General features: G+C 40.5%; 4 protein-coding genes across 10 annotated transcripts in view; 3 read left to right on the top strand and 1 right to left on the bottom strand.

Moving 5' to 3' along the window:
- LOC117576520 (uncharacterized) overlaps positions 1–25495 on the bottom strand; it is a 105325-nt gene that overhangs the window by 27401 nt on the left and 52429 nt on the right. For all 6 annotated transcript variants that reach the window (XM_052007045.1, XM_034261335.2, XM_034261338.2 and 3 more), the window contains one exon: positions 2246–2368. In XM_052007045.1, coding sequence (XP_051863005.1) covers positions 2246–2368 — 123 coding nt within the window. The remainder of the gene's footprint in view (positions 1–2245; positions 2369–25495) is intronic.
- LOC117576522 (eukaryotic translation initiation factor 3 subunit G-2) lies at positions 139–1319 on the top strand. Its single transcript, XM_034261341.2, has one exon. The coding sequence runs from the start codon at positions 231–233 to the stop codon at positions 1011–1013; it is 783 nt and encodes a 260-aa protein (XP_034117232.1). The 5' UTR covers positions 139–230; the 3' UTR covers positions 1014–1319.
- Positions 2424–4168, top strand: LOC127565975 (serine/threonine-protein phosphatase 2A regulatory subunit B'' subunit gamma-like). Of its 2 annotated transcripts, none has more exons than XM_052007064.1 (3): positions 2424–3488; positions 3543–3764; positions 3836–4168. In XM_052007064.1, the coding sequence occupies exons 1-3, from the start codon at positions 2478–2480 to the stop codon at positions 3869–3871; spliced, it is 1269 nt and encodes a 422-aa protein (XP_051863024.1). In that variant the 5' UTR covers positions 2424–2477; the 3' UTR covers positions 3872–4168. The 2 variants fall into 2 exon arrangements, with proteins under 2 accessions (XP_051863024.1, XP_051863023.1); XM_052007063.1 differs by having other exon boundaries at positions 3543–3760; positions 3836–4164.
- LOC117573389 (ABC transporter G family member 23) overlaps positions 8735–25495 on the top strand; it is a 203142-nt gene continuing 186381 nt past the window's right edge. The window contains exon 1 of the mRNA XM_052007058.1: positions 8735–8741. The gene's annotated coding sequence lies outside the window, so the exon portion shown is untranslated. The remainder of the gene's footprint in view (positions 8742–25495) is intronic.

Below are 25495 nucleotides of genomic sequence, written 5' to 3'. Positions count from 1 at the left end.
TAAATACAATTTCTATACATCCTAGATAGAGTATTCAACAGTATCTATGAACATTTGCTTCCATTTTATTCTATTTATACACAGTAGCTTCTGAGTGAAACGTTTTCATATTTAGTAACAGCTCAAAATAAAATAAGAGCGTAAATTGAGTTGAGCACAAATTCAAGCAATAAATTCATATTCACAAATAGAGTTATCTATAATTTTTGCAAATTCAACCTTTGTCAGAAATGAAGGCAGCAACTACTTCTTGGGCTGATGAACTCGAAGCAGACTATGTCGATGGACTGCCGCCATCCAAAGAGACTGTGGACGGTGACTACAAGCATGTGACCGAGTACAAATACAACGAGGAAGGCAAGAAGATCAAAGTGGTGCGCAGCTTTAAGATCGAGAAAAAGATTGTTTCGCGAGCCGTGGCCAAGCGTCGCAATTGGGTCAAGTTCGGTGACTCGAAGGACGACAAACCTGGACCAAATTCATATACAACGAAAGCAGCCGATGAGATACTAATGAACTTCATTGGCTCTAAAGATTTTGAGCCAACACAAGATTCACTTTTAGATGCTGGCAAGCCGATGGCAAAGTGTCGCATTTGCAATGGCGAACATTGGTCTGTTAAATGTCCCTATAAAGGCACCTCTTTGGATATGGAAAGCAAGCCCATAATCGTGCCCAGCACATCCACTGGAGAATCGTCGAAGCCAGGACGTTATGTGCCGCCTTACCTCAAGGAGAGCAGCAAGGGACGTGAACGGGATGATTCCTCTGCGGTGCGCATTTCAAACTTATCCGAATCGATGACCGAAGATGATCTCGAGGAGTTGGTTAAGAAGATTGGTCCATACACGAAAATGTATTTGGCTCGAGAAAAGAACTCTGGCTTATGCAAAGGATTTGCCTATGTGCACTTTAAATATCGCAAAGACGCAGCGGAAGCGATTGAAATACTCAATGGACATGGCTATGATCATCTAATACTAAGTGTGGAGTGGTCAAAGCCGCAGAACTAAAGGCGAAAAGTTTGCAGTAACAAGTTGAAGCAAAGCCGTTAATGCTTTGTTTTAAATGTGTGAGCTCTTCACATGTGACAACATCAAGAAAAATTCCCACAAACAGACGGAAGCTAAGGAAAAGCTGCTGAAACACCAGCAGACATTGGCTGACTTGAACATTAATAATTAAATTGAGGAAAAGAAAAGTCCTGCCACACACACGCCCCAACTTCAGTTTTTACACACTTTTGCAAAGACTCTCATGATGTGGCCAATGGAATAGTGCGAGCTGTGAGAAACTGAACTTAAATACACATTTGAATTCCTCAACGGTTGGCTTTTGCTTTAGCTTTGGCTTTAGTGGGGAGGGGGAAGTCGGATCAAAGCGTAGCATACATAAGAAATTTATACCTGCAGCTACTCGCTTTGTTTGTGCTCGTTGTTGGTGGGTGGCTGAGGTGAGGAGGGGAGAGGTGGCGGTGTAGCGACGAAAGCAAAGTCTAAAACAAATTACTGAATAATTTATAAATTAACTTTTTCTTCGTTCGCCTTTGTGCGCGACGACAATGGCCAAGGTGGAGGTGGAGTTTGGGTGACCTGCTTACAATATTTTCTTTTTTAACAACCACCCGCTTTAGGTAAACTATGTGAACGTATATAATTGTATATGGATGTGCGAGTAAAGCAAAAGCATAGCGCATATACAGCCAGAGAGTGGTTCGAGTGGCACGCACATGGACAGACGGAGAGACGGACAAACGTTGCCACAATAGCATTTGGCCAGTCGGTAGTCGGTAGTCGGTAGTCCGTGGTCCGAGTGGGTCAGTTCTCAGGGGCATTTGAATATTCAAATGGCATTTCGTGGTCGTTGTTTGTTGCGCTTTAAGCATATGAACGTTATTTACTGTTTTATTGCACGCAGGCGCATACACAAAAATTGCTAAAATAATTACACAGTTGTGGCAACACACACACACCCGCACACCCGCACACACACACACTCAGCAAGACGCAACGAAACAACCGCCAAAAGCAGCAGCTAAACAAAATTAATCCTCGAATGGCCTCAAACCGAGGACACGTGGAGCAAACGTTCCCCAAGCGCAGCACCTGGGCAACCTCAGTTCATACACTTCTACTAACTATGGCAACTGCTTTTTTTTTGCCTTTGCTCTTTGCCCTGCAGCGCATTAAATTAACTAAAATATAGAAAAAGGAATTGCTAACGCATTGATTCATTCACGTCTTACCTGGAATGGGACCGCAGACGCGTGGTATTATCTCCAGTATGGCTGAGCAGGAGGGATCCTCAAAGCATAATTGACGGGCCAAAATGCAATTGAGAATTGCAACCACGCCTTTAATGGTTGAACCTGTAAATAAACAACACAAATATAAATGTATTATTTTTCCTTGTTTTAAATTTCAAACATATAAACTCCAAATAATCACAAGTATAATAAATAAACTCTTTTAAACATTATGGAATTGGATCCAGAGTTTGTGGAAGAGTTCGCTAATCTTAAGGTTTCCACACGCCAAATTTCCGCTGAAGAACTTGCGCAGTTTGATGAGCAGCAACCGCTGCAGGAACGCGCTCAGCCAAAGCATTCTTCTTATGCCCACATACCACAATTCTTTTGGGTGCCGCCGCCGCCAGATGATCGATTGAGAAATTTACTACGCAAAGAGACGCACTCGGTTTTTCTACAACGCCAAGCGGACGAACAACTCGATGACGAAGAGCTGCAGAAACTTTGGCAACACTTAAAGCAACATATTACAGAGATCACAGCCAGAAAACTTGAGTTGATCAACTACAATGATTACTGTAAATTGCAAACGGTGGTTGGGGAAAAGTGTCGCAACTATTTAACAACTCGTCTCTTTGCTTATTTGCTTAGTGAATCGCCTTATTTAGGCTTCGTAGAAATCGTCACAATTTACAATTATGCAGTGCGCAAAGTGTGGACGACGAAGTGTCGCATTGGACTCTCCTTCTATGATGAAGTTGGTCAGGGTTATTTGCGGGAGTTCGATTTGGAGAACTATTTGATGGATCTCATACCCACATTGCCGCAAATATGCGACTCGATGCAGCCGGCGTTTCAAAAGTTCTATGTTTGCACCGTAATCAAAAGATTTTTCTTTTTCCTCGATCGCTTGCGCACGGGGCGTATACGTATTCGCGATATGCTAACCTCGGGAATGATCAACGAGCTGATGGAACTGCGCAAGGTGGTTAAGGAGGGAGAGGAGGGAAGCACAACAAATCATTTTTCTATGCCCTCTGTGCTGGGCATTTATGACAGTTATCTCAACTTGGACTCCGATCGGAATGGTTTGTTGAGCAAACAGGAATTGGCTAGCTTTGGCTCTGGCACGCTTAGCTCTGCGTTTTTGGATCGCGTATTCGAAGAATCGCATACTTATGATGGCGAAATGGACTATAAATCTTTTATTGACTTTTCGTTAGCACTAGACAATAGACAGGTGAACAAGGAGTAATATTTCTCGACTCAATTCCTTGCTAATTTCTCAGCTTAGACTCCTCAAGGTTTGCACTATTTATTTCGCATGCTGGACGTGCAGAACGCTGGCTTTTTAACAGCTCAAACATTGTGCCACTTCTTCAAGGGAATACAGGAACAGCTTGCGGCTTACAGTGATGAAGCTGTTAATTTCGAGGATATTAAGAATGAGATTTTCGACATGGTCAAGCCGAAGGAGTCAACGAAAATAACTCTGCAGGATTTGCACAATTGGTTGGTGTGTCTACTGCATTTTCAATTGTCATTTTAAACGCATTCATTTTTCCGTATTTCTGTTCTACTGTGCAGCGGACAGGGCGAGACTGTGGTGTCCATATTAATTGAATTTCATAAATTCTGGGCTTACGAGAACCACAACAACGATCCGCAGAATGTTTAATGGGTGCATGCCGCAGCAACATCAGCAGCAGCATCAGCAACCAGCCAGTAAATGCCACGACACCATTAAGCGAAATTTAATTAAAATCGCCGCGAAGCGACGACGACAAACAACATCACATAGATTACTTACATCACTTGGTTATGCATGTGTGAGTTTTCAATGCGGATTTATTTAACTAATAATAACTACACCCTAAAAATTTGTTAGTTTTCTGTGCATTAAATTTGTTCATAATTATGCATGTTGCAATCTTATTTTTGACATTTATGATTTGCATGAAATCTGCATAGTTCTATGCTTAAGTGAAGTTACAAGTAATGCTGTGGTTGCTGCTGCTGCCCACAACGGAGATTATAATCATTTTATGAGTCTGCCAGTTTTGTGGGGACTCTGCTCTAACTCGGCAGCGGTTTATAAAACATTCATTTCAATTTCATTTCATTACGTACAAATAAACCAAGTCATTCACTCTGCCAACCAAAACAGACAGACAGTCAGACAGATAGTCAGATAGACTCTGCTTTTTGGGGTGGCAGCAACTCGCTTGGCTGGCTGCTGTATTCCCCTCTCTTCCTCTCCTCTCCCCAATTTTCGGTGGCAGACTCTTGCACTTGCCACTGTCCATCCGCCGGATGCCGAGCAAAAGTTGTAGCTGCTTGCTGCTTGCTGCAGCTGTGTTCTTGCTCCCTCCCCGCGCTCATTAACGAAATGACCGTTTGCATATTGCAAGCCGGAGAGTGGCAAACAGGAAGAACAGCAGCGAGTGGCATGGGGGCGAGGTCACTAAGGAAAGCAAAAGAAATGCCTTCAAAAATGCACGAATGCATGCAGCTCGAGCAAAAGTTACCCTATTTTGCAGGAAGTGGCCTACTGCCAGCGGTAACAACTGTGCGGCAACAACAATAGCAGCACTGACTGTGTGGCACATTCCGGACAGTCAAAAGTTTTGTGGCAGCCACGGCACTCGAATCGTTTGCGGAAATACAAATAAATAAAATGCCTCACGAAAATTGCAGTTGCAAGTTGCAAGTTTCGACTGTTGCCTGCCCCTTTGGTATCCCGAAAGTGTTTTATGGTTATTGGACGCTTAGTAGGAGTTAGCGTAGTTGTAAGTTGCAGTTGGCAGTTGTGAGTTGAGAGTTGTTGTTGTACATGCGTCTCTGGCTCTGATGACAGGCCAGAAATTATCAACGGCAGCTGGCCGGACACACACACACACACACACACACACACACACACACAGAAATAGTCGTCGACGGCCCGATTATTCGGGCCCCATGCGACCCATTCGAAATCACTTAAAAACACAAATCAAGCAAAAGTTGCAAAACACAATAACAATTGTTTCGGGACACACCATAAATTTGCATGCCAAGCAGCATGAAGAAGTGAGGCGGCGGTAGGCGGTGGGCGGGGCAACGAGACACTCGAATGGTTACATAGAAAACAAAATACAAGAATACAACAAGAATAACAAAAAAATAGGCACATAAATATGCGAAAGCCCCTCCAAAAAACCAAAAAAAAACGGCGACCTGACCAAACAGTAGGAAAAAGTATTGAAAAAGGAGGAGAGGGGCAGCGGGGGCGTGGCAAGTGGTAACGGCGACAACCAGAACAATTCGTTTGTGTCACAATCAGATTCGGATTGGGCACAAAAATTTCGCCGTTTCGCCGCTTTCTCGTTCGCGTTTTCGCGTTCGCATGTTGCCGCCATGTTTCATGAATTATTTTCCAGCCAAAAAGTTTTCCGTGTCGGCGGCCAAACTTTGACTGCCACAAAAAACCAAAAAAAAAAGGAAGAGGAGAGCGAGCAGCAGCACAGAGCAAAGCAAAGCAAGCAAAAGGAGTCGGAGCCAAGAAAGCAAAGCAAAGCAGCAAAGGCATTTACTCCTAGTTGCTGCTGTTGCTGTTGCTGCTGCTGCTCCTTCAGCAACTATTGCTGGTTCTCCTTTTTCTTCTGCTCCTTTCTTTGCCCAGCGCTGTGGGCTCTTTGCTGCGCTTCTTCAGCGCATTTTTCGATTACCATTTTGCCGATCGAACTGAAGGAACTGTGGCTGCTGCTGCGGACCAGAGTCAATGTTTCGCATTTTCTGCAACTTAGCCATGCCTTGGCTGCTGCTGCTTCTCCCTCTCCCTCTCCCCATTCCCACCTCGTCAGCAGTTGCTGCTTAAATTTCAATTGTGTGCCGGGGGCGGCCGCTCGACTGGAGAGCACTCTGGTGCAGGCTTTAATAAATTATGGCCACATGGGCCATGGAAATGATGAAGAGCAGGAGAGTGAGAGTAGAGAGAGGGAGGAAAAGTAGAAAAAGCGAGGTAGGATTGCGTTGCAGTGGCCGTTGCTGCCATTCACGTCACTTGGAAAAAAGTTAATACAACAAATGCGCTTGCTCAACAACAACAATAACACTCAACGAGGCCAATAACAAGAATAACAGCAACAGCAACAGCAGAAGCAGAGGCAACAACAATGCTGTAAAACGACCGCATTACGAGCTCGCGAATTGTTGGCGCTTCACCATTGCCCGTAAGCCAAAAAGAGTCGGACCCGGACCCGGACCCACCACAACAGTAACAACAATAACAACAATCAGCAGCAGCGACAACAGTAGCAATAACTACAACAACGACAGCAAAAACATGGCCGAGAAATGGCAGCTTTACAACTTCCGCCAAGAGACTGTGGCTAGGAGACGACGCAGAGAATGAAGAGAATGAGGAGACGAGGACTTGGGACTCGAGGAGGCGAAGTAACTGTGAAATGTTTGCTATGTTCCGGCTTGGCTTTTGTTCGTGTGGAGAGTGTGGCGGAGAGTCATCTTATGTCATTTGGGATTATTTTGTGGGTTAAAAACTAATTTTCGGTCATGAAGTGGATTTGGTTGTTTCGTGCGCGCGCCCTTCTGCTGCCTGCTGTTGACATTGCCCCGGTCCATAAATATGCAGAGTGTGGCCAACAAAACTGGCAACAGTAACGGCCATGGCAACGGCAATGGCAACAGCAACAGCAATGGCCACTAACTAGCTCCGCCTCATGTTTTTGGCCAGGCGCAGACCATTGGCCACATTCCCATGCACTTCATTAGCATACCAAAGCTTTGGACTCTCTACTCTCTACTCTCTCTCTCCACACACACTCTGAAATTCAAACCCAAACTCATACTCTTATTCCTATTCGTATTTATTTAACGGCTTGCCATGGCAACGTCATATTCTGGTTCAAGTTCAGGTCGTAACAACCATGAGAATTGCTTTCGTAATTTACAATAACTTTGATATGAATGGGGAACATTTTTAGAAATATGGGTCAATTACCAATTACTAATACACAGATGAAAAGAACAATCATATAAAGTTTTATTCTTGCTAAACATGAATAAAGCAGCAGACATTAAAGTTCACTTAGACACATCAAAATAATCTACAATTTTATAGTCAAATGGTCAACTATTTTAAGCCAAGTGAATCGATTATTTATTTGATAATGTACTTTGCATCAAATTGTTTCTTGCCTTGCAGCCAAAATCTGATATTTGAGCCAACAACAATTTGCAACCAGAAATTATTTCATTTGATTTAATTTATAGGTCAGCACATTGTGACAGCATTGTCGCTGTCGGCATTTAAATTTAAATACTTGTACATAAAATACGAACTTCACTTCGCACCGAGGCCTTGAACGAAACTCCCAAGAGTTCGCAGCAATGACAACAACAATTTCAACAACAATTCCGAACAACAACAACAACAACAACATTTAACGACAAGAATGACACCAACAACAACAACAACAAAAATAACAACGACAACAACATTGTAAAATATCGCCAAGGGCTTTTTAATGGCCGATCCAATACATTGGCTGCTGAAGCTGAAGGCTGTTGGCAAAAATCTGTTTATTCGTTACTCGATGGCATGGCAAAGGATATTCCGCTCGCTAGGTCCTTTCTGCGTATTATGGTCAATTAAGTGAAAATGCCATTATTATTATTATTATTATTGTCATCACAAGTGTTCAAGTTGTCTCTCTCTCTCTGTCACTGTCTCTCTCGCTCAGCTTCTTTTTTATTGTTTTCAATAAATTTTGAAATAAATCCACACAAATTTTTCTTTGCCTTTTACATTTCTTGTTGATTATTGGGCTAATGTAAATAAGCTGCTTTAAGATCTGAACACAGATTTTATCTGACTTTGTAGTAATTGTGAAACATTTGCTCTTTGCTTGGCACTTTTTTATGATTTCTTGGTGAATGCATAAAATGAATACAAATTGTGTAATAAAAAGTTGGAAAGTGGATATAAAAGAAGCAGACTTAAAAACAGCATTTGTAATCTTGATAAAAACGAGATAAATTTGGAATGATAAGAATTTATATAAGAAATAGGTATAAGTATATGTTTCGAGTATCTAAAATGTATATTTAATTACTAAATAAGAAATTGTAAATCTTCCTTCAAGAACAGTCTTAAATCCCAAATGTAATTGATCTATTAGCATTCGCTCTGTTATTGTTCTTGTCAATTTCAATTATCGAAATCAAAATGAAGAATAAACACATTAATAAACAGAGTTGATAAAGATTCGATTACATTATTACAAAACAATTTGCATTCGATAAAAGCCAAAAACAGCAGCAGACAAAGTCATAAAAGTCGCGCAATGAAAATTGAGCGAGTTTTCCGTCTCCCCGGTCTCCCTCTCTCCCCCTTTGTAATCGTTTGACTCCCTCGCAGACTGCCAAGTTGACTCGCTCTGACTTGACTTGATGGGCCATTTTTGCTGGCTTTGAATGAAGCACAAAGAAAATATGCAAAATGCGCATAAATCTCACAGCTCGATGGGCCGAAGGCGGAAAACTGGAGCCGGAAATCACAGAGACCCCATTCGTCGAGACTCTTTGCTGTTGCTCCTGCTGCTGAAATCGAAACGCGTTAGGGAGGAAACAATTTTCCACGAGGAGGTGCCGGAGGGGCGGAGAGGGAGAGGGAGGTTGAACGCTGTCAGGGACGAAAACTGCGTATGCAGAATAAATGATTTTCTATTTGTTAAGTCAAAGTGAAATTCTCAACGCAAGCGTGTGTGAATGAATGAGCGTAAGTGAGTGTGTGTGTGTGTGTGTGTGTGTATGAGTGTGCGTGTAGGCTTTACGTGTTGACATTCCTTTGAGCCGCCATCACTCACTGTAAACACAAACGAATACGCTTGTATTCAGAGCCAAAGACAACAAACAGTTGAGCATTTACATTTCCTCAGTCGTCTGCCAAATGTTTTGGGTCTGGCTTCGTCTCCTCATTTACGAGCCGCACATATCATAGGCGTGTCACTCCGCCCCTCACTCCCTCTCACCTCCCACTTCCGTCTCATACTTGTCGCACTTGCCACGAAAGAGGTCAAAAGCCGGCACATATGTCAAGTGTCGGCAAAAAAAAAAAGAAAAAAATCCGAAAAAAAGAGGACAACATTTTTGCGACCAGAGCGAGCGACCCTGTGACATGTTCCATTCCCACTGTACCGCCCGTTCTCTAATGTTCCAGTTACTCGTTCCCCGCGCCCTAACATCTGTGTTTAGAAAATATAAATTTTTATTCTTATCTTTTTGCTTTCTTCGCTCTCACTTTTGTTCTGTGTTCGCTGTGTACGTTCTTTTTTTATGCGACTCTCTGCCTTATGCTTTATCCCTTTTTTGTTGTGTAACGTGTGCTTCGTTCATTGTTGTAAATTATTTATGCCTGCGCAAAATATTCAAAGCTCGGCGTCAGCTTCGAAAAAGTGAAAGAGAGAAGGAGAGAGAGAGAGAGAAAGTAGAGAACGAAACGCACTACAGCAGCTCAGGCAGAAACAAAAAGCAGTCACAAGTTATTATTCATAACACAGCAGCATTAAAGTGTAAGGGAGTATGCGACAATTCCCACAGCCATTTGTCCAGCCTACAGCCTATCAGTGTTGCCGGGAAGTCGGACTGCCAGACTGCCAGACTGCCAGCCTGGGCTGCCAACTTGGCATAAATCATTTACGGCAAAAGGAAAACAACAACCAACACAGGGTAAAGCAAAAAAAGGGAAAGACGAAAATAAAAAGTGAAATTTAACAATAATACTTGGTAACAAAACGAACGAACAAACGAATCATCTAATTCCGGACTTTTGTTTGCCGTTTCGATTTCCAGCGTCGTCTCCGTCCTCGTCCTTGAAAAGGATTCATATCGTTTGCCATTGCGACCATTTTGTCATTTACTTTGTGAACTTTTCTTTTTTTTTAATTAATTAAAGTGCTTTTCTCGGCTTATTTTTGAGGCACACTTTGCACACCTTACAATTAGTGTTGCGTCAGCGAATATTGAATTTATGCTCGACTATCAGACGTTATCAGTTCGCTGACAGACACTGACACTGACCTTTGCCGTTTAAATTTACCATTTTCCAATTTCAATTTGGCATTTAAAGTTTGCACAAGTTTTAAACAACTTACTTTGTGCTGTGGAATTGAGGCGTTGTTCGACTCGACTCTAATGTTGTCTTAATGTCACACGAAAGAGGTCATTAGATCATGCTACCGAAGTCCTCGGCAAAAACTAACATTACAAATTGAAAAATTCTACACGTTTGGCAAGAAAAGTAAGCAAAAAAAAAAATAAGAAAAAGAAAAATCCTATTGCAATGGCAATGGCAACTGTTGAAAGTTAAAAGTCGACACCAAAGTCAGGTCTTTGTATTAACTTAACATTTTGACACCTTGCGAGCGCCACACACACACACATACTCCTACTGAAACTTGAACTCATACTCGACAAGAAAAGAGGGAAGGGGAGAGAGGTGGGAGAGGCACAGACACACACTCGTGTGGCCCCAAGTGGTGCATGGTTCAAGAGTGTGGCCATAAGGTTTTAAGTGGCAATCGGTTTCGGCTTGGGTTATCAAGCCAACCTCCAAAGAGGCAAAAACAGCGACACGACGAGCTTGCTACTTGCTACATGCAACATCCACAAGGAGGCGAGGGCGACAGAGTGAGGGATGGGGGAGCTGAGCAGTGCGTTGCTTGTAGCATTTCCCGTTTTTGTTCTACAACAAAGGCGTTCGCTTTTCTTTCACCGCTGCCAAAGGTGCTCACGTTGAATCCGACACTGAGGCAGCTTCCCCCGCAAAACCAGCACTGAGTCGACAGTCGGCATCATTATACTCATTAGCTACACAGGGTAGCGAGGGTATATTGGTTTAGGAATGACCTTACAACTGTGTACGTTTATAATGTAATATGAAAAAAGTGAAGCAAAGGTTGCAGCTTAATTCCATTTAAGAAATTATACACAATTTAAATATATTTGATAGAGTTAAAAATATGTTTAAAACAAGCTGCAAATAATGCATTTATTATTAAAAATTTTAAAATTTATTTTAGACAAAAATTACGAATCAATTATTGATATTATATTTTAATTATAAGTTTGCATATTCTAATATTATAAACTTTTAAAGAATACAGCTTAGGTTTAGTAGTTAATCTTGCATTTAATATTAAGTTAGACTTCAATCGAAAGACTAAATATTGAACATATATTAAATATTTTCCATTGCTTAGTTTATATATTTAATATTTTGAAATTTGTGTTATTGACATTCAAATTATAATGTCCTTTTTTAATTCCACAATTTCTAGCTCTTCGCAAATATTTGTGTGCCAAAATTATGCTAAAGGTTTTAAATTAAATTGTGTTTTAAATTTATTTAATTTTAATGTCTCATATTCCTAAATTTATAACTTTAATTTTACAATGTTGATAGCAGGATATCTTGACGCTTGGCAAACACTCCATTTAAGTTTGGGAGCATTGGCTGTGCCTTGAGATCTTGTGGCTGCCACTGCTGCTGATGGTGCTGCTGCGTAAAGTGAAGTGAAGTGGAGTGGCAGTGGCAAGTGGCAGCAAAAATATTGTCGCGCATTTGTTCGCAGCTTACGAAAACATTTTTCTTAACACGCTCAGCCATTTTTTGCACGCTTCATTCTATAGTTTTTTGTTGTTGTTGTTGCTCGCAACTTTTGTTTGCCGCTCGCTTAAAGCGACCGCGTTTTTCTTGCTCAACTTCAATTTTGGCTTTGTGGGTGGCGACGCGACAAGATGCGGATGCGAAGCGAAGCGAGTGTTGCGATTTAAAGCATTTACGAGCGCAATTTGTCTGGCGTTTGCTGCAAAAGTCGCAGACCGCAGACGCAGTCAACTCAAGTTGCAGCACATCTATAAAGCGTATACACTATATATATATATAGTATTTTTTTATACTATATATATTTTTGTAGTTACAGGATGCAGGTTGCAAGTTGCAGGTAGCAAGTTTCAGATTCGCCTTGTTCGCCTTGTTGACTGCCCGCAGCTGCCAAGCTGGCTGCCTGGCTGACTGTCGTGTTGCCTGGCATTTTTCTTCTTGGCGTAAATCTGGCAGCAGGAACTTTAGCTGCTTTTTGCAGCTCATTGAATTTTCGTCTGCTTTTGTCTGGCATTGCCATAAAAGGTTTGCCTCTCCCCTTCGCCACACAACTTTAGGCAACTTTCAAGCAACTAAGTGCCAAACAGATCCTATTCTATTTTTTTGTTCCCTCCCTCACTCGCTGCATGCTGCGGGCTTTATCTCCAACTAGAGTGCCATGCATATGCTTGACTCTATTCAGAAAACAGTGAGAAACACTTTGAATACGTCTCTCCCCTTTCCCCCTCTGGCACTCCACTCAAACCGCATGCAGCTTGCTGGCATTTATTGTCAATTCGAAAGTTTTATACTTACATTTACGAAACTTTTTTTGTGTGTGTGTGTGTGTGTGCCAACAGTCAGCTGCAGCTGCACACGTGTCGAATATTTGAGTTTACAAAACGTTTAAGTTGCAATGGCTTTCGATATTTTGCCACGCCCCCAAGCGTTCGGTGTTCACTCAACTCTACTCAACTCAATCAACTCCCATGACTATAGCGTGTAATTTATGGGCCGTTACCACAACGCTTTGTATGCAGCGATAATCGCGGGTCAATTTCATAAACAAATAACACAACTGCTATCTCACTGCTGACCACTGACTGCTGACCCAATGGCCAACACAGAGTCGAGTAATGGGCATAATGAAGCCGTGTGCCACCAGTCGAGCTGGGGCTTATCTTAATTATAGATCGATACACAGAGGTATACACTGCGACATGAGTAGTGCTACTTCAGGAGGTGTCTGGCCCTTGTCTCTGGCCTGCTGCGTGTCAAAACTAATTCATGGAGAGTTTGGGGAATGGGGATGAAAGAGTGACGGGTCAGCTTGGGTCCAGCTGGCTGGCAGTTGCCTCCACTGTCATGAGTTGACATAATAATTTATACCGATTGCTTCCACTCAAAAGCCCTACTCATTGACTGACTACTTGCCTGTCTGCTGTCTCACTGCTTGTCTATTTGTCTGTCTGTCTGGCTTGTCAGTGCACAAAGTATGACTCAATTGAAGCACGGCAAAGCATTAGGCCAAATGTCAATGTCAGCAAGTGTGTGTAAGTCTCTCTTCTCTCTCTCTCTGTTTATGTTTAGATGTGTATCCACTTTGAGCTCTGCCAGCTGTCGTTCTGTGAGATGCCAGAGATTTTTTACCTCTCACTAATTGAGTGTAATTCCATGTTATTCAGTGGAAATATTGAAATTGAATGCCAAGCACTTTACATTTTATTAAAGTTCTAATTAAACTTCGACACCAAAACTTTGTACTACATGACACCAGGCTGAATCCCTGAAATTGTGTGCAACAACAAGCGGCAAACCGAGTGGAACACATGCAACACAAATGGCAACAAGCGGCAACAACAGTAAACAACAGTTTTATGGCCACTGACAACGCAAACGGGCTGCGACTGCGACACAAGGCTACACTGAGCAAACGTTGATTAAACGCAGTCCTAGGGGAAAAAGTCACAGCTAGAAATGGAGGCAACATTGCGAATGCTGTTTCTCGCAGTGCAAGATTAAGTGACTCGAATTGCCTAGAAACAAAACAAGCGCTAAAGCCTTAATTCCCATGCGTGTGTGCCGTGACTATCTCTCTTTCTGCCTGTGTGTGTTGTGTGGCATTCTTTGCCAAACCAAAAGCCGCAAAAAACAATGATGTTGTGGTGCAAAAAGTTCATGTTACGCAGACACTGCGCTCGCTCTTGCTTTTGCTTTCCCTTTCCAACACTTTCACTTAGGCAGCGCCGCTTTTGTATTTATGATGAGTTGGCCTATTGACCAAAGGTCGTCGCAGTCGTCATCACCCCAGCTGGACGTGACACATATACACAATGACATTGCTCCCCTCGTTTTTCGTTTTTCGTTGTTTTTAGAGTTTACAAACACGCACCGCACTTGCATGGTGACCTTGTGTTTGTTTTACAGTAATTACTGCAAACGTGTGAAGATATGTTTAGCTTAAAGTACAACAGAAAAAAGAGACAACTTAATTGTTAGTGATGTATATTTATAGCCACACACACAGCTAGCCATGCAGTCAATCAACAGACAATAAATCATAATTCTACACGAGGGGCAAAACTCTTACCGCTAGGCAAACAATTACCACAAAATAAACAATTAAATTGATGATAGGTAAAGGGAAAGAGGATAGGACAATGGGCACTCAGCGATATCTTCAAAGGGCTCTCAATATTCTACGCTTCGTAAGCAGTTTTAACAGGCGTGCGCCCAGAAGTAGGCAATGAATTCTTTTCCTTGCGGTGTTTGTTTTTTTTCGTACTCAATAAACGAACGACGACGTCGAAGCTAAAATGCCAATAAAAACGGCAATTGATAAGCGTCGAGCCTGGCCAAAATAAGCAAACAATCAAGTGAACTGCGAAGCGGCAGAAAGCAAACCAAAAAAACCCGAAACCGAAACCGATACCGAAGACCAGCAAAAACCGTGAGCAGCAAGCGAGTGAAGGATGAAGAGCCAGATGAGAGAAGGGGAAAGGAAGAGGCAAACAAGCAAACTGGCAAACAAACAATCAAACGATAAACGGATGCCAAGTGGCAAGGGAAGGCCGAAAGCATTTCAACCTCAATTTGGCAAATTCTATTACGATAATAAGAGAGAGAGAGAACGACGCGGGCCGCCAGAGGGGGGAAGACACTGAAATCGCCACCAATTGACCGGATGGGGAGCGGAGTGGAGTGGAGCTTGTGGCAAGCAGGCAGGGAGGCAGCAAATAGCCGGAAAATGTTTTATGTGCTGGCTGGCAAGGAAAGGCAGTTAAAAGCAAAACAATGCAACGCTCTCGCCACTCGAAGTGTATACAAAAATGAGTGAGATCCAATTTCAGTTCGATTGTTATCCAATTTCGAGCAAATAAGTGAAAATGTTTTCATACTCATGCCTCGCAGGCATAACACACGACAATGAATCTATTGTCCTGTTCACTCTCTGTGTGTGTGTGTGTTAAGCGTGTCAATAATTTGTCTTCGGCAACGAATGTCGTCAGACTGTTTGACGTTGAGTTGTGTGTAAATAACACAACAGCAAAACGAAAAGGATAGAGAAATAAAGCAAATAACACAAAATCAAATAATCAGATTGCAACGGAACGAACGAACATCAGTTCAAAGGATTCTAATACACAGTTTGAAAGCAGAGCCCATAGTCGTTTAGCTAAGCGGCTTACAAGCTAAACCACAAGCCTTAAACAACAACTCGCAATTTAATCTCCATCTTCCTCTCTCTCTCTCTGTCTCTCTGCTATCCATCTATGAGATAATTGATGAAATCTAGTCGAGAGGAGCATTTTGGTTTGCCAGTGTTAAGCATCTTTTGATTCTAAGCCCGATTAGTAGCATTAAAGCAGCGCTTATCCAAGCAGAAAAGGCAGCACAAGGAGCAACGGCAACGGCAACAATAAACAGCAAACAGTTGGGGCTATAAAAGTGGCAGCGCCTGATTTTCCTTCAGCCAAGAGGAAAACATAAAATGCAAATCTGCGATTTGGTTTGTTAAACATTTGCTTAACCACAAAAATGAAAGCGCAAAAAAGACAAGAGGAAAAAATGTGAAGGAAAATAAACCAAAATGTTGCTCAACGCTGGAAGTTTCTCTTGCTCGCTTGTTGTCACACAAGGGGAGTGACACAGTCACGACAGCCACGACAGACACGACAACAATAACAACAACAACAACGAGAGGAACAGCAACAGCCACAGCGACAGCAAGAAAAACAAAAGCGGAAAAGCACATGGCACAAGAATATGGCAGATTATGAGACAAGAGCAACATATGCCAAACAGCAAGTAAGTATCTCTAGAGGAAGTCATGGAAGCTGCTGCCCAGTCAACAAGAGAGGGAGAGAGAGTGCGGCAAGTGACGTAGAAGGTGGCGCAAATGAAGGCAAATTACGTTAAATAGAAAAGAAAACTTTTCCACTTTTTAACTTTGGCATACGACTCGAGAGTTGGGCAACTGGCGAAACCAGCGAGCGGCAACGTTGCGCGGTTGTTGAACATTTTACAAACAATTTAAGCGTCGCATTAAATTATTGTTACGCTTGCAGCTTAAACTTTAAGGCAGCTGCCAGTGCCAGAGTCTCCGACTCAGACTCATACAAATGGAGAAACAGAAACAGAATCAGGTCCAACTGCTTTCCATTTGCCGCGGCTGCCATGACTTTTATGGCCGCCCACCAATCGCCAAGGCGTTCCCTTTCCCTCCCCTCTCCAGCTCTCTGTGTTTTTCTCTTTCTATGTGCTGGTCGTGCCACACGCACTCTATCTGAGTTTGCTGCACGAAAAGCGGGGCGCGATAAGAGTGAAAAATGGTAAATTAAGCTAAAGAAAAGCGGCTGCGTCTTAAAAATAAAACCAAAGTCTTTGTTATTGTTGTTGCTGTTGTTGTTGTTGTTGTTCTTGTCCGTGGCGTGCGTCAGACTAAATTAGAGCAAAAACTTAATTTGCCTTTTGGCTGCGCCCAAAAGTCGGCAACGGCAACGAACGAACGCGAATGCCGAATCAAAAGGGAAAATGGTGCAAAATAACAATTATGTTTTAAGGCAATTGTATTGCTTTGTTTTCCTCTTGTTTTACCAACTTATTTTCCCCGCTGCTGCTGTTGTTGTTGTTTTCCCTTTTTGGATGTTCTTTGGTTTGTTTGTAGGTTGTTTCTTGCTGTTTTTTTTCTTTGCACTTGTAATTGAGAATGAAATAAGGTTAATTAGAGTAATGGCCACTTTGCCGCACTCGTCTTTGGCTTTGCCTTTAACTTTTGGTCTGTCAGTGAAGACATTTCAATTGGTAAAAGCTGTTGGAATGTTTGGATGGTCAAGGCTGCCTTTGTCATAGTTTATGCAAAAGCGCCAAGCGGAGCAGAAGGTGACTTTTCAATTGGCAGCTGATTGTTCTTGCCACAAGCATGCTAAGTAGTCCAAGCCAAACTTTTCTTTTTATACCCGCTACCCGTAGAGTAGAAGGATATTATAAGTTTGAACGCTATTTTGGTATATTTTTAACGTAATAGTATATCAATATACCAAATACAGTCTTCGGTATATTTTAGTATTTTATAAAGTTGTGCTTTCAGACAATATAAGTAAGAGACAAATTATTTCGGTATATTTTGAACGTATCGATATATCAAATATAGTCATATTTGAATCAAAAATAGTCATATTTGAATCAAATATGGTCATATTTGATATATCGATACGTTCAAAATTTGGTATATTTTTAGTACCATTCGGTATATTATTTTGGTAACGATTATCTTATGTCTTAACGTTGAACGTAATAGTATGTCAACATACCAAATAAAGTCTATGGTATATTTTAGTAGTTTAGTAGTTTTATTGAAAATGAGTATCCGGTATCATCCAATCGAGCATAATCGACTGCAGCTTTCTTTATTTTCTTTCTTTTTTGGGGCCAACTCATTTAGTGAGTCTGTCAGTAAACTAACCACAAAACAACAACACGTTTCACTCACTTTTGAACTGCGGCAACACTTGAACCCATTTTGACCAGGCCAGAAAGAGAAATAAGTTCACTCTCAACACGTGCTGATGCAAAAGCCTGATGTTAAATGAGTTTTAATTGGTGTTAGTGCACGATATCGTCACAGTATTTACAGATCTCGTGTTCTTGTTGTTCTTGTTGTCATCAACGTGTAAGTTTAGTTGCCAAATAGTTTGCATGAAAATTTACCAACCAACAACTTTTGTGTGCCATAAGTTTTTTTGTTTTTCGTATTACATATGTAACCACAACACATACACGTATGTATGGCCCTACAGCCAAGAGTTGACTCTTCTCTTTTTATGACCAAAAGCTAGACTAGGGCTAACTTTTCATACAATAATAATCACTTTGTAAAAGTTTTTGCGTAAGCCGTCATGGCAACCGATTCAGTGATACCGAAACTTCTGGGTCTGAGGTTCGAATTACAAACACCCAATCTAGTAAAAGGCGAAACTTTTAACGGACTATCATCATTGCTCTCTCTCTCTCTCTTAGATAGTTAACACCCCTGGCAGACCAATTAATGCCATGTGTCGTAAAGTTAACTGAGATTTTCGACATGTCAAAGGTTTCACTTTATTATGTCATTGAATGGCATGCGATTGTCACACCGCATAAATGGCCATATGAATGATTAAACTATACAATTTTTATATGCTTGCTTTTTAAATAAATAACAAGTTCTTTTCTCTTCTCATTTTTTTGTTCACTCCCAATGAATGCTGCTCGTAATGCATGCGATTTTTTCTCCCTCTCTTTCTCTCTCTGTCACTCCTTTTTTTCGATTTGTCCATGTTTAAAAATTTATGTTAAAATTTGATGTACAAATTTAAATTAAATTTTTGCTCTGTGTTTGTACACAAAAATACACACACACACACTCTTATATTTATATACGTTCTGCATGACTTTGCGACAATTGAAAGGCACAAACACAAATACAAAATATACATAGTATACACATATATACAGAGAGAGAGAGAGAGTGAGAGAGTGAAGAGTGCCGAGTTAAAGCCATGCATGGGTTCATATGGAATAAAAAACAAAGCTACATATTTCATGGCAGACGGAAGCTCAAAATGAAAGCAACAAATTCAGTCCGAAAGGGTTGCCAACTACTGCGTACAACCCAAAACATTCAGATGATGTGTGGACCTACACATAATATGGATTACATTCGAGGGAGTCAAATACCCTGTAGTTTATTAAAATCAAAGTAGAAAACAATAATCCCTTGAAGAAACAGAGGAAAAGAAGAGAAATATATAAAAATAGTTCATTTTAAATACGTTTCACTTTCAAAAAAGATTAGATTAGAAATAGATAAACTGCTAAACTATAGTGGGACTACATAAAAAAAGTGTCTTAAAAACGTACTACGAACTCAAGTATCAAAGATTTTGGATCAATATACATAGTTCAACATTAATCTTAATTAAAATGGCGTTTCTTGAAAAGGTCCTTTCATTATTTTTATTTCACTTTAAGCAAATTCCTTTATCAATTTTTCGCTGAATAACAAATTTGCATAAAATATTGAAGTTTTTTATTTGTGCCAATCCTTTTTCTAATTAACTCTTTTATAGTACCGCATATGCTGAAAATATTCATCGTTTACAGGGTATTGCTCTACCAAAAAGGATATAAAAAACAGCAACACGCAATTTGTTGTTAGTGTTGTTGTTTTAGTTGTTTATGACATTTTAATTTCATACGCAGATGTTTGTGAATGCGAATGTGTGTGTGAGTTTTATTTTTTGCCAGTTTTGTGCGTAAGCACACATGCGATTCCGCTCATTACCAACATAGACACACACTAACAATACTACTACTACTACTACTGCAATGCGCACTCAATCATAAAAAAGCAAACTCACACACACACACATGTCAATAGCTGGACGAGTGGCATGTGACCAACCGTTGAACATTTTCACAAAAGGAAGTTGTTATTTCGGCTTCCGGTTTAGCTGAATTGTTATTAAACTCACACGAATCACGCACATCTGTGTGTGTGTGAGTGTGTGTAAGTGTGTGTATCAACCATTATATACAACCAGTTCATTTCAAGACGATTTCCTGTCAAACGTGTAAACCTTTAAAACCAAACCGATTGATTTTCAATTTCATTTTCAGTTTTCTCACGAACTTCACTTGCATCATAATTATTTAATGATTGTATTTTAACACAGTTAATTAATGGCCTTAAATTAATTTAAATGTCATTAAACATTGTATTCAAAGTTCATAAATGAAGTTAACTTATTAATTCAAAATACAGTGCAGAGCATTAAGATTGTTTTACTTTCAGTTTACTCCTTGATAACGTCTTATTAAATATTAAGTGCATTTTCTCTAATGCAAATGCAGCTGAATCATTAAACAATTTGCACTCGAAGTCATGTCATTGCCCTTTTGGCCAGCTGCCCAATTGACCGAAATTGACCGCATGCTAAATGCAAAACCAGTTAAAATGTTTTGTTGTCTGCGTTTTGCTGTCAGTATTGAAACTGTCAGTTGCTGTTGCAATTGCAATTGCAATTGCAATTGAAGTTGCCGTTTGCAATCTGTTGACATTTATTAGCTTGTAAACATTATGCGGCTTAACAGGCAGGCAAAAGAGATTTTCCAGTCTTACAGTTGCTTAATTGCACAAAATAGTCCGATTGCCATTCGATTTTCACTCTCTATCTCTGTCTGGCATTCCAAATATTTATTTATCAATTTGGCAATTAAATTGCGCTACATTTTAATTGCTTAACTGGCATTCGCTTATTTTTGCATATATTTTTTCTGTTGTTTGCATTTCATGTCGAAGCATTGAGTTGTGATATAAGGTGAGTGCTTTTTTGTTGGAATTTTAATGAATTAATTTAAATATAATTTGTCAATAATTGCACAGTGAATTCGCAAGTGCGCTTCAATTAACAGACGGCTTAACACAGACCACAACAAAATACTCACACTCACTATACACAAAATTATGCATATTAAATCGTTAATTATAGTTTTCGTTTCCTCATTGTGATTAATTATTCTTTTATGTTATATTTCATCAGCTGTGAGTTCTTCTTAGAACGTTGTGCGGTGTTTAGAATTAGGTTTTGCAATCTCGAGCTCGAGAATATAGATAGATTATTTCGATGTGTCAACACAAAGAGCATGCATGCAAAATGGCAAAATATCAAGCGGAAAACGGTCCAGAAAGACGACAATGACGGCGAAAAATGACTGAAAAAAAAAAGAAAATAGAAGAGAGGCAACGAAGAAGTAGAATATACAAAATAACATTGCAAAATGCTTTTCAATCTGCAGAGACACGCGACTGGAGTAAAAATATGCAAAGCAGCTGCGCTGATTGCGCCACACGAAGTGGCAAGAGGAAAAGAGGCAAAGAGGCAAGGAGGCATGCAGCAGGCGGAAGGCGGATGCTGCGCCAACAAGATGTCAACAAAAATCATCGACTGGCATAGCGCGGAAATGAAGCTGGAAACGAGCTGCATCAACAACAGCAACAACAACAACAACAGCAATGGCAACAACAAACAAGCGTTGTGCAAAATAGCACAAAAATAAAGCAATGGAAAACTATCAGCTAACTCTGCAGATTTGCCATTAAAGGGCAATGCGAGCCGCGCTAAACTCGCTCCGCTAGCAAAAGTGCTTGCCACCTGGGTGCACAGTGGGCGAGAAAGGTAAGATAATGGCGAGAACTTCCACTTTAGTATATATGATGCATATTTTTAATATTTCTTAACATTTGGCATTTATGTTTTAAGGAGAGTTTATTTCATTTTTATAAAAAGTAAAGCACCATTATGCGAGTCTGCGATTGCAAATTATTTTTTATAGTTGGAATTTATCAAAAGCTAAATCATTACATGAAGTGCCTTAAAGAATGAGTGCTAGAATTATTTGAGTTTTATTCTATGAATAGTATCACCAATAGTACATATATATAAAGGGAAGAAAAGTATCAAAAGCTATTAAACCATTATAGTTTAACTTCTAAAGCTGTCTGTGCTGAAAGTTTTATTTGTATGGTCACAAAAGTATTAAAAACCATTAAAGAATTTTATGAGCTACTTTTAAGTTTGATAAGAAAAGTATCAATAACTATTTAATCATTATATGGGTTACTTTAATGTCTGTGCTTGCTGATTCAAAAAAGTATAATAACCAATATGACACTCTATATTCTTTTTGCTTGATTGTAACCATAGAAACTATATAATTTGTATGGTCTTAAAAGTGTCAAAAGCTATTAAATCTTTATGGCATAATTTTGAAATCTGCATGTGCAGTATGTTTAATATTTATGGCCTTTAAAGAATTGTATTAGATAATTTTAAATCTGGTGAAAAAACTACGAAAAACTATTTTCAAACTATGTGAGTAAGTAAATTCAATAAAATCACTTTTCTCTTGCTTATCATAAATAAAATAATAAATTGAAAATGAAATGTTTATTGAATTTTTATGGTCAGAAAATGATTGACTAAATTGACTTATTTATTGATTTGTTATTGACTGAATTATTTTAATATTTAATGACTGTCAAAATTGACAGGTACAATTAAGATATCAGTAGCTTATTGAATTTTCGTACTCAAAAGAAGAGAAGATTGTAAATTGAATAAAATAAACTTGTATATGCATTAAAGAATCCAAAAATCCCGTTGTTTGAAATGACTTTTGTTCTTTAGTGTAAATTAAGCTAATCATTGTTAAATTTGAAATTTTGGATTGGAGATCATTAGTTTAAATTGCCACAAGTTTAGCTTTGAGAATTAAGTCATACACTAAATGCAAATTCTGGCCAATGTAAGTGTCTGATGATCCACTGTGGAGTTGCTTATGCACGGTTCGTTAGTGGCTCAGGCAATAAAAATGTGCTCAAGTGTCGCCTGCTTAAACGAATTGTGCTTCGCTTGGTTGCTGATATTGTAGTTGCTGATGTTGTTGTTGTATGGTTTGTTGCTGCTTTGTCATTACAAGAAACCTTGCAATATTCAGCAACGAGAATGCAACACACAGCAGAGCAGCAACAACAACAACAGCAATAACAAGAACAACTTATGTATATAAAGTTGCGCGCACGAAACACTTCCGCAGGCGAAGAGCTTTCCGCTTCCGTTTTGAGTGTGCCACAGCATGGTGTAGCTGCTGTTGCTGCTTCTGCTTCCTCTTCCTCTGCTGCTACTGCTGCTGCTGCTGTTGCCACACAGCCTGCAACTTTAAATATTAACAGCTAAGTGGCGTGTTCTCGTGACTCACGACTGACGGTGTATAAATGTGTTGTGTGTGTGACTGTATCGTAGGTGTATGAGTGTGTGTGTGTGAGTGTGTTTTGGCTGCGCTGCTTCGATTTTTCTTGCGCTTATCGCTGCCAGGCATCGACTGCGTGCAACCAGAGGAGAACAACCCGAAACCGAGCTGCCAGGTAACGTCCTGGCCTCCTTCTTCTCTGCCCTCCTCTTGCGCTTCCCCTGCTGCCGTGCTCCTGTCAAAGTGTCATTTAGATCGTAATGGTTTGATAAGAGCACGCGCAAACACATTAAAACTCTTGTGCTACAACAGCAGCAGCAACAGCAACAACAACAACAACGAAAACAGCTCGAACTCTGCTAGAGTATCGATGTTCGGCATCGGTTCACATAAGCCACTCATAAGCTGATTGCGAGCCATTTGTCCTTTGCCTCTAATTCACTTACATCCGCATTGTTGTGCCACTTGCCACTTACCAGTTACCAGCTAACCGTTGGCAGTTGGACAGTTGCGCGGTGTGTGGAGTGTGAGCCGCAAATCGTTGGCAATTAATTGAAATCAATAAAAGGCTCATTGAAATCAGGTTACGTATACGCCATGTACCCAGTGATTCAGAAATTCAATAACAAATTACTGCATATACAAACCCACCCCGCAGGGAACTGAATGCGATTGGAATTGGCCAACAAAAAATGCGGTCGCTTACCTGCAAAAGAAAGAACAAAAGACGAACAAAATTTAGATAATTAATTGGATTAGGAATTTTTGGTTTTTTATTTATTGTCGTCTGCATTTTTCTCCTTGTTGATGTTGATACACAATTTTTATTTATATCGTCAGACACAGCTCATCAAAAAAACAAGAGTGAGAGAGAGAGAGAGGGAAAAAAATGGCATGCCAAGAGTTGGCAGCGCAACAATTTTTTAATTTTATGCCCAACGATTTTGCAGCTTCAGGGAATGGGGCAAAGCGCATGAAACGGCAACCAAAGTGACTTTCTAATTAGTTTGGTTTGTCAAGCGAAGGACGCACGGCGAGCACACGACGCACTTGACTCAATTTACGCGAATTACCCATACAGATACTCCCTCACACACACACACGTACACATACACACACTCAAATACATACACATTATATTATATGGTATCAAAACTCATATTTGCTTTTGCTTTTGAATTCCAAGAATGTTTTTGGCCAACCGCCGCATGCAAAGGAGAAAGTGAGAGGGAAGTGCGAGAGTTAGAAAGCGAGATGGAGAGCTGCTGCTAAGAGAGAGAGAGAGAAAGACACACGAAAACGTATAAAAGCAGAAAAATGTGAGGCCATAAAAATATGTTACAATGCTTCGTTGCCTTATGAAAGAAATTATAAAGGAAAATTCGCCCTCAATGACTGTCTGACTGTCTCAGTCGTTGCTCCCCGTTCCCCTTCCCTTTCTCCGCTCCTCACTCCCACTCTCAATATCTCAAAGCGTGTGTGTGTGTGTGTGTGTAGGCAACGCGATGCCGCAATTTCCGCAATTAAATAAAAACGCAAACTTAAGCCGCGGGCGGGCGAGCGGTGAAGCGATGGCGACATGAATGTCGAGTGTGTCGCGCTGCGGCGAAATATTTGCATATGCTGTAGCTGACTGCGGTTGCTGCTTGATGGCAACACACACACACACACACACACACACACACACATACACACACTCAGATAGCTGAACACACCCTCGCAACGGCACGCAACGCGTTAATGTTTTTTGATTTGAACCTCAGCACCTGCCGTCAATGTTGCCTAGCACTGAGTTCGTCTGTGTGTGTGTGTGAGTTAGTTCATTTAAATAGCACACACATACACACATAATATACTCTCACACACACATACTCTCTTTCTGCCATAGGCTAAAGGACACACGCATGTTAATAGCTATCAACACCGTTGGCCTCTCTTTGCATTTTGTTTATTTCACAAACATTTTTCGGCTGGCATTTGAAGTGAACTTTTTGCGCCAGCTAAGAAAATGGATACTTTTGACAGTCGCCTGGCCTGCGGGGAACTCGCACACACAAAAATCAAATACGAAAAAAGACAAAAAACTTTGCTCATTTGTTTGCCAGATATGAGCAGCACGCACTCATTTCAGTCTTTGTGTATCTTTGTAGCTTTTGAAGCCAGTTAAAAGAAGTACAAATTACAAATATCAACAGCATCGCATGCTCAAATAAACTTCAAACTTCTTGTCAGTCTCTCCCAAAATATGCTTTTAATTTTATATGCATAACAAATTTATGCAAAGTGCGCGATGCGATCGCCAGGTGTCCTGT

Source organism: Drosophila albomicans, chromosome 2R (genome assembly GCF_009650485.2).
Source record: "Drosophila albomicans strain 15112-1751.03 chromosome 2R, ASM965048v2, whole genome shotgun sequence".
NCBI lineage: Eukaryota > Metazoa > Arthropoda > Insecta > Diptera > Drosophilidae > Drosophila > Drosophila albomicans.
Note: the sequence above shows the minus strand (reverse complement) of the source record. Positions and strands in the feature narration are given on the sequence as shown.